At 60.7% G+C, this 12,673-nt stretch overlaps 1 protein-coding gene across 2 annotated transcripts in view; it reads left to right on the forward strand.

Annotated features, from left to right (window-relative positions):
- Positions 1–12,673, forward strand: part of TAFA5 (TAFA chemokine like family member 5) — a 264,736-nt gene that overhangs the window by 148,808 nt on the left and 103,255 nt on the right. For both annotated transcript variants that reach the window (XM_055374381.2, XM_055374380.2), the window contains exon 2: positions 10,491–10,640. In XM_055374381.2, coding sequence (XP_055230356.1) covers positions 10,491–10,640 — 150 coding nt within the window. The remainder of the gene's footprint in view (positions 1–10,490; positions 10,641–12,673) is intronic.

Raw genomic sequence — 12,673 nt, forward strand, 5'->3', positions numbered from 1 at the left:
AGGGTGTCTGTCTTCCCAGGCGTCACTGCACAGCACATTTCAGTGGCTCTTGAGCAGCCCCTGTGTGTCTGTCTTGAGCCCTCCATCCCAGCTAAGGGGGGCAGAGTCCCACCAGCACTCCCCCTTTCCTGGGCATTGCACCCATGCTCAGTCCTGGCCTGGTTCCTCCTGTGTCTGCAGGGCATATTCCCAGGCCTCTGCAGGTGCAGCCTGGGGACCTGCGAGAGAAGGAAGGGGTTTCTGGGGGTGGCACTGGGCGTTTTTGATTCAGTGTCCCTGAGGAGCCAGTGCAGGGAGCTGAACCACAGACGCTCTGGCTTGGGTCCTGGGGGACTGAGCAGCCCTGGTCATTGTTGTAATCGCAGCCATTGTTGCTTTTTTATTTGTATTATCATCTTCTCCACCTGCTTCTGTCGGATTTCACAGGCGGCTCTTGGCACACTTGGCCCAGGCAGAGCTCGGGAGGGGCTGTAGGTCCGGGGCGCCTTCCTCCTCCCTCCCAGCCACCCACACACTTCCTGTGGGCCCTGCCCATGTTTGCAGGTGCACAGGCAGTGGCCAGACGGCCAGGCCGCAGGCAGTTGCTCCCGGCAGTGGTGGGAGCCAGCTGAAGATTCCAGAAGGGCCGGCCAGTGGGGACACAGGGAGGCGTTGCCGTCAGCTGGCCAGGTCGCTTCAGTTGATGTTTTCCTGAGATCGTTGACTTTGCTAGCAACGCCAACATTATGTTTCACAACTATGTGAGTGAGGGCAGCCTGGACCGGACGCTGGCTGTTCCATGGGGGAACTGGGCTTCCATGATCTCCTCACACACATAAAATTGCTTCTGTTGAAGTCAGACTGTGATGGAGGAGTTGATTCTGGGATTTAATAACAAACTTGATTTCACTGTAACTTAAATATCGAGACTATGATACTCCATCAGATCTTAAAGAGTGCATTTTCTGTGTTTTTAATCCTCATACTAAGTGTCTGTACAATCAGCGATAAGACTAAACATTAGGCACTTAACTTATGAGTCGGAGCAGAGCTACCTGTGTGGATTGCTCCAAGTGGAGGTGAGGTCTTCTGTTGTGGGCCTGTGTGGGTCGCTCCGAGTGGAGGTGAGGCCTTCTGTTGTGGGCCTGTGTGGGTCGCTCCGAGTGGAGATGAGGCCTTCTGTTGTGGGGAGACTCTCCCTGGAAATTGCTGTTCTGTCCTTGATGGTGCCCCCACTCGTGGCAGGTCCCTGCTGCCTCCGAACCCCAGGAGCCCCCAAGGCTGCTGCTGTGAAGCCTGGAGATGGCTGGGCCTGAGGCCTGCAGCTTGGGGCAGAGCTAGTGTGGGTGTGGGCTGGTGCCCTGGCTGAGCAGGAGTCTGGCATCTTATTCCAGGAGTGACAGGATGGGGCAGCTGTGCCCAAGGAGGACAGCCTCAGTGTAGGGCAGAGTGTAGTCCAGCTGGACGGGACAGGCGCAGGACCCTGGGAGGCTGAGGCCAGGGCTCTGGACCCTCCTGGCCCCTGCCCCAAGGTATGGGCAGTAGGGGCCAAGTGAGCAAAGCCGGGCTTGCCGGATGATGTGCCTGGCCAGCTGCAGGGGCCCTGGGTAGGGGCTTCTGGGAGAGTGGAAGGGAGGTGTCTGCAGGTGAGCAGCCTTTCCGAGTCACTGGCTCTGCCCCAACACCTGCTTTGTCAGGGTACAGACACCTGTATGGTGGGCAGGGCTGGGGATGCCTGTGGGGGCCTCTGAACAGGGCCGTGGCTCCTGGTGAGTGCCTGTGTGTGAGGATCTGTGTGCATGCGTGTACCTCACCAAATGAGTGTGGCGTAGGGGTGCATGTGTGCCTGTGAGGAGTGTGAGCTCATGGTGGCATGTGCACACATGTGCACACATGTGCCCGTGGCAGGAAGCCTGGTGTGGCTGGTCTCCGCCCCGGAGCTCTGATGTCTCAGCTCGAAAGCAGTTCCTGCTGACGCCTCCTCACTTGTCTGCGCTTCTCACCTTGTCTCTTGGCCTCGGTCCACACTGGCTGGCTAGTGTCACCCATAATAAAAGCGGTAATAATAGTAACATCCTAATTGATGTGCGGAGCCAGTGTTATCGGCAGCAAAGTGCCTTTAAAACCCTGTGGTCATGAGGCGGCCTTGCCAGCCTGAGCTCTGCCGTTATCCCTGCTGGTCTCGCATCTGTAATGAAATCCCACACCCTCGCTCAGGTGTGTGGTGTGTCTGTTTCGGGTGTGTGCATGTGTGTGTGCATGTGTGGGGCATGTGGTGTGTCTGGGACGAGGCAGAGTAGAACTCACAGCCTCTGTCCAGCCCAAACCATCGACGTCCCCAACACTTTCGCAGCCACTCCCGCCCGCCGAGCACAGCCGAGCCATTTCCCACACCCGCAGAAACTCTCCTTGAGGCCTTTCTCCTTCCGGTTTATGAATAAGTCTTCTCCTGTGTAAAGCCTTGAAAACAGAGCCGAGCACAGATTTGGGACCTGGGATCCTGAGGTTGTCCTGCCCAGGGGTCACTGCAGAGGGAGTCTTGTCCTTCTAAACTGACAAGACAGTCGCTGAGGACATAGTGCAAGGGGCGGCCAGGGTATTAGAAACCACACACCTGGAGATTCTCAGTGGCGAAGAGCACTCACCTGCGGGTATCGGGGGTTCAGGGAGCACGCAGGTGTGTCCTGTCACCATGCCCTGGCAGTGCCAGTCCAGTTGCTGGCGTTGCTCACACCTTCTTCCTTGAGAGCCACTCCTACAAGGCAAATGACTGGTCACAGGGTACACGTGTCTTAGACCCCTGACACTAGGCCCTGGGCCACCACACGCAGGCAATACCACCCCCCCGGACACTAAGCCCTGGGACACCGCACGCAGGCGGCACCCCCCCCCCCATCCCCTGACACTAAGCCCTGGGACACTGCACACAGGCAGCACCCCGTCCTGCCCCCCGACACTAAGCCCTGGGACACCGCACACAGGCAGCACCCCTCCCCCGATACTAAGCCCTGGGTCACCGCACACAGGCGGGACCCCGACACTAAGCCCAGCTCTTCTCCTGGTCTCACTTCCTCCCAGGCCCCAGCTCAGAGATGGTGCCCATGCAGGTGGGCAGGACAGGCTGAGGACACCCCATTGCCCCACCCGTCACTTGGACACAGGCTGGTGTGTGAGCACTCCCTACGGGAACTCCGGGCGGCCCCACGGCGCCTCCTTTTCTCCCCGTTGGGGACCTGCCCCCGGGCCCCACCTTCCCAGTGGCACTGTGGGTCACCTCGGGCCGCCCGCTGCCCTCAGGCCTGTGGGGCCCCTCAGCTGCACCTTGTTTTTGGTCTGACCAAGCACAGAGCTGACATTCGTGAATGGTAAATGCCACCCTCTTGGTCTGTGCCTGTCAAAGTCATTTTGGATATTCATTCTGTCATCCGTCACATCAGACATCCTCCCAGATCTGTGTCACAGCCTGGCAAGATGACACGGTTTGTGGGTCTGCGCCCCACACGTGGCAGGAGCTGCTCCAGAGGGCCCAGGCTGAGCTCCAGACACCCTGAGGGCCTGTTTCCCGCCAGGGAGGCCCCAGCCCTGGCCCCTGAGTGACTCCCTTTGTCACACCTCCTGGAGCCTGGGCCTGATCTATGCCCACCTGAAGCCACATGCAGGTGCCCCCACTGCCCCACCAGCCCCCCCCTAGCACCTGGAAGAAGGGGGTACCGCTTGTCTCCCTGGGTCCAGCCGTCTCCCCTGTCAAAACTTGGCTCACTCATAAAAACAGAGTGGCTGGACTTGGACCTGTACCCACCTCTACTCAGTCCACAGCATCCTTCCTGCCATCACCTGCCGGGGTCCTGGAGAGCCAGCAGTCTGGGCTCTCCAGGGTCTGGGCCTCAGGGTCTGGGCAGGGCTCTGGGAGTTTTGCTGGACAGATACTTTCTCCATTGCTCTTCCCCTCATCCACAGGTCCCAAATCGTGACCGCACCCCCCGCCCCGCCGCCCAAGGCCTGTGGCATCAGCTCTGTGAGCTGTTTCTGTAAAGTTTGTAGGAACCCAGGTGATGATGGTGCTAGCCTGGGTGGGTTGTGGAGGGCGTGCTGCAGCCCCTGAACCCAGTCCAGCCCCTGCCTCGCTGTGCCAGTGCAGCAGATGGGGCCGGCGCCAGGCTCTTCGGCTGTGCAGGCCTCAGGCTCCTGGAGGCCACCAGACCACTCCTCAGTTCCTGTCCTGGGACGGTGGAGGCTAGATCTGGCCCTCAGCAGGGCTCCCAGGCAGGTCTACCATGCAGCACTGCTGGAGGGTGGAGGGTCCCACGCTGCATGGAAGCTCAGAGCTGGCGTCTGAGTGGGCATGGGGGCATGCCGGCACCCACCGCCCCCTGCATGCCGATGAGGGACATGAATGGGCCCACGGCCTGTGGAAGCTCCTCCAGCCTGTGCGCCCAGCACAGACACAGCCTGGGCTCCCTTGGCAACCAAGGCTGGCTTATCTCAGCTGTCACGGGGGGTGTGCTTCTAAGTGGGGGCTTCCCCTGGGACGTGGTCTCCCTTTTTGGCTTAGACACAGCCAGCTGGGTGGGCAGGGCAGGGCTGGGCTGCGCTGTGGGTGATGAGAGGCGTTTACCCCGGGGCAATTTCTTGCAGAGGCTGGGCGGGGGCTCCTAAGTGTGCAAGCTCCCCCAGCCACATGGCGCACAGATGGTGCCCGGCTCACACCTGGCTCTGCCTGTCAGGGGTCTTCTCTGTATGGCAAGGAGCTAGGCTGCCTCCCTGTTTCAGAGGCCAGGGGACTCTGAATTAGGAAGTGAGTGGTCTGCCCAGGCTCCCCAGTTGGGGAGGTGTTGGTGGGGGTCTGCCCTATGGGACAACTTCTGTCTGAAGCTGAGACCGTGGGGGCACCGTGGCCCCCCTGTTGGGGCAGTGAGAACAGTGGGGGGGTGTTGGTGGGGGTCTGCCCTATGGGACAGCTTCTGCCTGAAGCTGAGGCCTTGGTGGCCCTTGGCCCCCCTGCCAGGGCAGTGGGAACAGTGGTCCGTGGTCTCTGGTGGTTCCCTGCTGCCTTAGAATGTGCCAGGTGGCCACATTCTTCCCACAGAAGGGGGTCTCTGTGAAATGATGCGTGACAAACACCACCTATGGAAAGGAGGTTTCATATGATCAACCCATATGCACCACGACAGAAAGTCAAGTTTGGGGATGTGTTCCGGGAGGGGCTGGTCCTGGGGGCTGGAGGGGTGGATTCTTTATTTTTTAAAATCTCTCTCTCTGACTTCCGATTTTTGCCACACGATGATGTCACTGCCTTTCTAAGAAAACTCCCCCAAAGGCAGCTTTGTTCTTTTCCATTCTGATGGTGGCTGCCCCTCCCCCCTGCACACCCTCCCCTCGCACACGACACCCTCCCCTCCCCCCTGCACACCCTCCCCTTGCACACGACGCCCTCCCCTTCCCCCTGCACGCCCTCCCCTCCCCCCTGCACACCCTCCCCTCACACACGACACCCTCCCCTCCCCCCTGCACACCCTCCCCTCACACACGATGCCCTCCCCTCGCACACGCGTGTGCACACGGCCTCGCTAACTGGGAGCCCTTGGAGGCCCCCGGTCCAGGCCAACCCAGCGGAAGGTCGGTGGGGGGACCTGCAAGGTCCCATGTCCTCTCAGCAGAGGCCACTCCCCAGACACTCGGCCTGGGCTTTGTGGGAGTTGGCGCTGGAGAAGGAATTGTGATTACTTGCTTTATTTTTGAATGTTTTTCCTTCTGGTCTTATAAAAGCAATGCAAACTCCTTATTTAAAAACAAAAAAAGATGAGAGAAAAGACAGAAACACCATCCCCTGTCTCTAAGAAAAGGCCGGCGCCGTGGGTAGACCAGCAGCACGCTGAGGGGGGCAGCCTGCTGGCACCGTGGGTGGACCAGCAGTGTGCTGAGGGGGGCAGCCTGGTGGAGGGGCCTGCACTTTGCTGAGGGGGGCAGCCTGGTGAAGGGGCCTGTGCTTTGCTGAGTGGGGCAGCCTGGTGAAGGGGCCTGTGCTTTGCTGCGTGGGGCAGCCTGGTGGAGGGGCCTGCGCTTTGCTGAGGGTGCCAAGCCCTGTGGGGAGGCCTCGCCACTGTCCCAGCCCTGCCAGAGCCCCAGGGGACCCCAGAACCTCCCAAATGGCCTCCTTCCAGAGGCTGGGCAGGTGCAAAGGGGCGGCCCAGGGGCCCGGGTCTACCCTGTACCTCCAGACAGCAGGGACACCTCCAGGCTATCATGCCCCACAGGCAGCCCTGGTGCGGCCTCCGCAGCTCCTGACTCTTGGTGGGCCCGCCCTCCCTTCTGAACCCCCCTTTCTGAGAATGAGGCGATTTTGGAGCTCGTGAGCAGAGGGGCGGTCAGCACTGGATGGCAGCCAAGCATCACCTAGCACTCGGAGCTGGACCCCTGAGGACCCTGTCCCTGTGGCCTGGAGACCAGGCCAGCCTGGACCCCTCCCCAAAGGCCTCACAGTGGGCAGAGATTGGGGTGTGTGGGGGTGTACATGCCGTGTGTGTGTGGAGTATGTGGTGTGTGGCCTGCGTGGTCTTTCTGTGTGGTATATGCTGACCCATGTGTGTGGCTTGTGTGTGGGCACGTGTTTGGTCAGTGTGTGGTATGTACATTCACGTGTGGGGGGTGTGTATGGTCTGTGTGTGCACGTGTGTGGTGTGTGTGCATGCACGTGTGTGTGCATGCACACGTGTGTGCGAGTCCTGTGTGGTATGAGGGGGAACAGCTGTGGGAGAGCCAGGGAGCTCCACTCTAGAGCTCCACCCACCCTGGCTCTTGGCTGCCCTGGCCCTGTCAGTAGTCCCAGAAGGAGGTTTTGGGGCCACTCAGGTATTGGGCTGAGTGTTCTCATTTGGGGAATGGGACCCTGGGGTTGGGGTGAGTCCTGGGCCAGCCCCTGGCCTGGCAGAGCCCATCCCTGCCTTTGCATCTGCTGCAGGCTCCAGGCATCCACCTGCTGGGGCTGAGCTGAGGGTCGCGACAGCCCAGAAAGACGGAGAGGCACTGCAACCCGGCTGCCATGTGGATCTCAGATGCATGGCCTCCAGCGCCATGGGAGAAGAACGTGTACCGTTCAGGCTGCCCGGTGCGCGGCTCGCTGTGGCGATCCGTTATGCAGGAAGCTCCTGCAAGGCCCTGATGCCTCCTCTAGGAAGCTTCCCAGTGGCCGCAGGGCAGAGTTGTAGGGGTGGCCTTGTTTCAGGGCTCAGCACCGTCTCGTCCATGGAATTTGGTTCGAATTGTGTACCTGAGGGCTGAGAGTGTTCGGTTGGCCGTGGCTGGTTTGGGGACCGCCTGGGTGAGGGTGACCTGGGATTGGAGACCCTCCAGTGTGCACTTTGGTGTGGCCCTGCCCAGTGCGTGGCACCTGCGCCCCTTACAGAGGAGGAGGCCAGCTAGGAGGGACAACAGCTTGCCCGGGGGCTGGCCATGCCAAAGCCCTGGCCAGTCAGGTAGCACCTGAGGGGTGGGCTGTGTGGTTGGCAGCTTAGTGACCAGGCTCAGCGGCAGGGCGAGCAGGCTTTCTCAGGCTCAGCAGTACCCCCAGCACTGCTGTGGCCATCTCCCCATGGCACCAGCTACTGTAGGTGGATGACTCCAGAGCTGCCCCATTTTGGGCCCTGCCCCAAGGAGGCAGCTGGCCCTGGGGTGGCCTGGACACCATGAGTCTCTGCTGGGGCTGACGTCAGAGGGAAGAGTCTGGGGTCAAGGTGGCGGCAACGCAGCCTGGAATAGTGGAGTGGCCCACAGCCAATCTGCAGAGCTTAACACAGCAGCTGGGGACCATCCTCAGATCATAGTGACTTTCCTTCTGCATAAATCACAACGTAAGAATGTGTGTTCGGGACCCGCCCAGATGCGTGTTGCTCCACAGCATGGCTTTGACGCAGCAACCGCTGTTATCCGGAGAGAAGCAGCACCTCATCCTCCTGGATGCTCTTTCCTCGTGATATTTATTCATCCACTTCTTCTCTTGCTCATTTGGTGTCGCCCTTTTCTGGGAGCAGTGTGTAATTTTGTGTGCAATTCGGTAGTGCAAGTCCAAGTTCCTGCCCCACAGCCTTCGGGGAGGGGGCCCCAACTGGGGGACGAGGGTTTTGCTCATCGTGGGAGGGGCTTGGTGGTAGGGTTGGTTCGCAGTCCCAGGGGAGGCCCCTGCTGCCCCAGCATCCTTCCTGTGAACTTATGCCACCCGCTCCCCTCAGCCATGCACCAGCCATGACTCAGCAGGCCCTTATGCACTGGGCTCTGCAGCCTGGCCTGGGCCACCTTGGACAGCTCCATGCCCTGCACCATGGGCAGAAGGGGCTGGGGCAGGCTGGTCTGGTGCCCACTAGAGTCATCCAGTTGCTTCTAGTCACAGTCAGACACGGGCACTCCCCAGGGTTGAGGACAGTCTGAGCCGTGTTAGGTGTTGGGATGAGAGAGCTGGGCGGCCCCTCCAAGTTCCTCCAAGCCACACCCTGCCAGCACATGTGATGTCTGCCCTGGCCAGGGTGCTGGGCTGGGGGACCCAGAGGTGACAGGTGACAAGGCAGGTGCCAGAGGAGGGGCCGTCTAAGGTTATCATAGGAGAAAAAGTGGGATGGATAAGGAAGGGCACCCAGGCTGTAGAAACGGCTGCTGGAGAGCACCCAGGCATTGCCTGCAGGTTCCTCTCTGCAAGGGTGGGATGGCCACCCTTCGTCCCTCACGCACCCACCACGGCTTTCCTCGGAGTCACCTCCCTGCCATCCTGTTGTCCTGAGCCCCCCAGGCAGCTCGCAGACTCTCTGCTGATCCCCACAGGCTGGGAGCCCTGAGTCCGTGCATCTCTGATGCTGCGGCCATCTCCCCCAGCTGGAAGGGGCCCCTGGGGAGGACACCAAATTCTTTTCTAACCGCCGTGGCCCCAGGGCCCTGCACAGAGGAGGGTTTGCAGCAGGCGCTCATTACCTACTCAGATGAAGGAGTGAGGCAGCTAGTAAGTAGACATCCAGGTGGTTCCAGGGAGCAGGTGCCCATGTGGAGCTGGATGGCAGGGGACCTGGCACTCACCATTCAGGGCAGATTTGGGCAGCACTGGCTGAGGGGCAAGCTCCATCCTGCCCTGGGGACGCTGAGTTTTCATCTTCACCTGGAGCGCGGGCACTCTCTTTATTTGTCAGTGTTAATATTTGGCTGTGATTGGTGGCCATGCTGCGTTTTACCAGCAGAGTGGTGTCTTAAATTCCATGGGTTTATTTGCAGGGTAGAACTTCCTGGCTGTTCATCTTCCTGCACCTGAGATGCCTGGGCTGTCGGCCCCTTGCAGAGACAGCCTTCTCCTTGGAATTTAGGGGATGCGGAGGGGGCAGTGAGGAAAGCCAGGGAAATTATTTATGTTGGCACCTTTGGAAGAAATGTGTCCCTTCTCTGTACCACAGGTGATCCCAGAGCCTGACTCTGCCCCCGGGGTCCTTCCTGCTTCCCTCCTTCCCTGTGGGGTATCTGTAATGTGGGGAGCAGAGGTGGTGTGACAAGGGAGATGGGGATGCAGGGTGCTCCTGTGGGAGCCTGTCCATGACACCCATGGGTGGTGGGTGTCTGCATAGCACATCCATGAAGCTTGTGTGTACCTGTGTCTGCATGGGCACGTGCACCCCTGGGGAGCATGTCCTTATGTGCTGCTGGTGAGCCTGAGCCCCCTGGCCTTAGTGTGCTCACACCTGGGTGCCACCCGTGTAAACCTGCGTGCCTGTGGCTCACTCCAGGGGTGTGGTGTGTGCACCTGCAAGGGGTGTGGTGTGTGCACCTGCCAGGGGTGTGGTGCGTGCACATCTGTGCCTTGTGTGCGGCCATGTGTGCCTGTTTGTACACATGTACATGCACATATGTGTGTGTGGGCGTGCACCGCGCTGTGGGAGGGCAGAGGAAATCCTGAACCCTTTGGCATTGATGCACACAGTGGTGCCCGCCTGCTCGTGCCTCTGTACCCAGGCAGGCATGGCAGTTCCTCCCTGGCAGTGTGGCTGGTTCCACACAACTTTTGACAAGCCTGAGAGGGGGTCTGACCCATTTTCCGGCTCCAAAGTGCCACACCCTGGGGCCAGTGTGCTGGCGCTTGGGGATGGAGACCAAGCACTGTGCCTCGTACAGCCCGGCTTCTCTCCAGCAGGTGCCTGATTATGTGCAGGGGAGCCAGCTCCCTCCTTGTGATCTGAACCTTTCATTTCCGGGCGTGATAAAGATGGGGCTGTGTTTAATTTCCTGTCGGCCAAGGCAGCTCCACCACCTGAACACCAGGCTGCGCACAGGGTGGAGGTCGCTGACTTGACCCAGCTCTGGCTTCCATCAAGCGCTCCTTGCTGGCAGCCTTTGAGGTGCTTTTGGACGCTCCCTCCGAGTGAAGCGGTCTCCCTGCCCTGTGGCCTGGCTGCCGGGGGCCCCTCTGTGGGTGGGCTCTGGCTAGGCTCTGGCTGTGGGGTGTCTGTAACGTGTGGCCGCTCAGTCGCTTCTGCTCCTCTCTGCAGGTCAGCTGGCCGCCGGCACCTGTGAGATTGTGACCTTGGACCGGGACAGCAGCCAGCCTCGGAGGACAATCGCCCGGCAGACCGCCCGCTGTGCGTGTAGAAAGGGGCAGATCGCCGGCACCACAAGAGCCCGGCCCGCCTGTGTGGATGGTAAGCACCCGCGGCCCCGGGACCCCTCCGGGTGCTGAGCGCGGCGTCACCAAGGGTGCCTCTTCCCTGACACGGCCCCTTACCTGAAAGTCCCCCTAGGCCTCAGCGCATCCTCGGGTCAGGCCCCTGGCTGTTGGCACAGCTGTTCCCATGGATGGTGTGAGCTTGTGGCTTGGGGACTGGCTGGGGTGCAGTCTCCAGTTCCTGGAGGAGTGGTCAGGGAGATGCCGGTGCCCTGCCTTACTTGCCTATGTTTGGGGGTCTCTGGCCCAAGGCTGTGGTTCTCTGATGTTGCCTCTGGGAGAGGAGAAGGACAGCAGAGGGGTCATCCGCAGGATGGCAAGGTCCCCTGGGTGCCGTTCCATCGTCTGCGTGTGGTCTGGCCGAGGCTGCCAGCGGGGCCTGGCTGCTTGTCTCTGGGTCTGGCCAGTTCAAGACACTCTCATGCCTAGACTCGGGAGGCCGCAGCTCCGGCCCCCATGGGCTCTGAGCACATGCAGATGAGTGCCTGCTGTCAGCTGGCGGTGACCCCTGGCCCCTAGAAGTCAAGCTTCTGACAAGCTGGGTCGTGGCTGAGGGATAGTGTTGCTGAGTCAACACTTGGAAAGGGCACCTGCTATGAGGTGACATGGGGCGGGAGGGGCTGTCCCGGCGTCTGGCGGGAGCCTGTCATCTGGTAGGGAACTCTGCTGTGTCTATGCTGTGCCTGACCATGCGGAGAGAGTGGGCTTGACTAAGACCACTGGTGACCAGCCAAGTTCAGGGGACAGCATGAGACCTGGGAACCCCACAGCCGGGACCTCCCCAAGGCCCAGTGTGTCCCGGGAAGGCGTCTGGTGTCAACACCAGCCAGAGGTCACAGGTGGGCATGTAGGCCCGGCATTAAATCCAGGCTGCCTCCCTCCCCTGTGACCAGAGCGGGAAGGGAGACCCCTCCCTGGGGCAGACATGGGGGCTGCTATGGGCCTAGCCAGCAGCAGCCATGTGCCAGTCCAGGCAGCCTTGGGGTGAAGGACCCCACGCAGGGGTATTGGATGCCTTGGTTCCAGGCGCAGCAGCTTGACCACAGCCCAGGAGAGAGTGCAGGGAGGGAGGGTCCCCCATGGGTGAGATGCGGAGTCCCCTATGTGGGGTCCCTGATGCCACTTCTTGGGGTGGAGAGAAACCAGCATCCCTGAGTGACAGGCGTAGACTTGGGGTTGCCCTCGAGCTGCGGCCCAGTAGGGGCAGAGGCCCTGCAAAGCCAGAAGAAGATAGGGACAGGGGCTGGGCAGGTGGAGTAGGGCCGAGGATATGTAGGGGTGTCACTGGCCAGTGGCCCCTCCAGTCCTTGGTGGACTTCAGGGCAGCTATATCCGTGGCATCCTGCACTGAAACATGGGTGCGAGCGTCTCAGGCCTGGCGCAGTGCTCACTGGCCTTCTGGGGACGCGGTGCAGGGACCTGTGGAGATGTGTCCCATGCTCAGCTGGCCCACCCCATGGATGGCAGGCCCCTGCCAGGCCTCCCAGGGCTGGATTTGGAGTCCGGGTTTCCTGACTCTGGTCAAGGGTCCTTTCCTCTCCCACTCCCCCTGTGGGGGCTCCGGATGCCCAACTTCGGATCCCACCGCCTCTGCCCAGGAGCCTGACGTGGGCAGCCTTGCTCGTGTGCTGTGATTGAGAACACAGGGTCAGGGATAGAGCCTGCTGCTACGTGGGTGCTGGTGAAGGTCCATGGAGAAGGGATGGGGTGCACAGAGACAGGGCCAAGGCATCCTGAGCACTCCACAGAGGGAGGCGGCTGCACTAGGAAAAAGAATGCCCGTATTGGCCAGGCGCAGTAGCTCACGCCTGCAATCCCAGTACTATGGGAGGCTGAGGAGGGTGGATCACGAGGTCAGGAGTTCAAGACCAGCCTGGTCAAGATGGTGAAACCCTGTCTCTACTAAAAATACAAAATTACCCAGGCGTGGTGGTGTTCACTAGCTACTCGGGAGGCTGAGGCAGAGAATTGCTTGAACCTGGGAGGCAGAGGTTGCAGTGAGCCGAGATC

This window comes from Gorilla gorilla, chromosome 23 (genome assembly GCF_029281585.2).
Source record: "Gorilla gorilla gorilla isolate KB3781 chromosome 23, NHGRI_mGorGor1-v2.1_pri, whole genome shotgun sequence".
In the NCBI taxonomy this organism is placed as follows: Eukaryota; Metazoa; Chordata; class Mammalia; order Primates; family Hominidae; genus Gorilla; species Gorilla gorilla.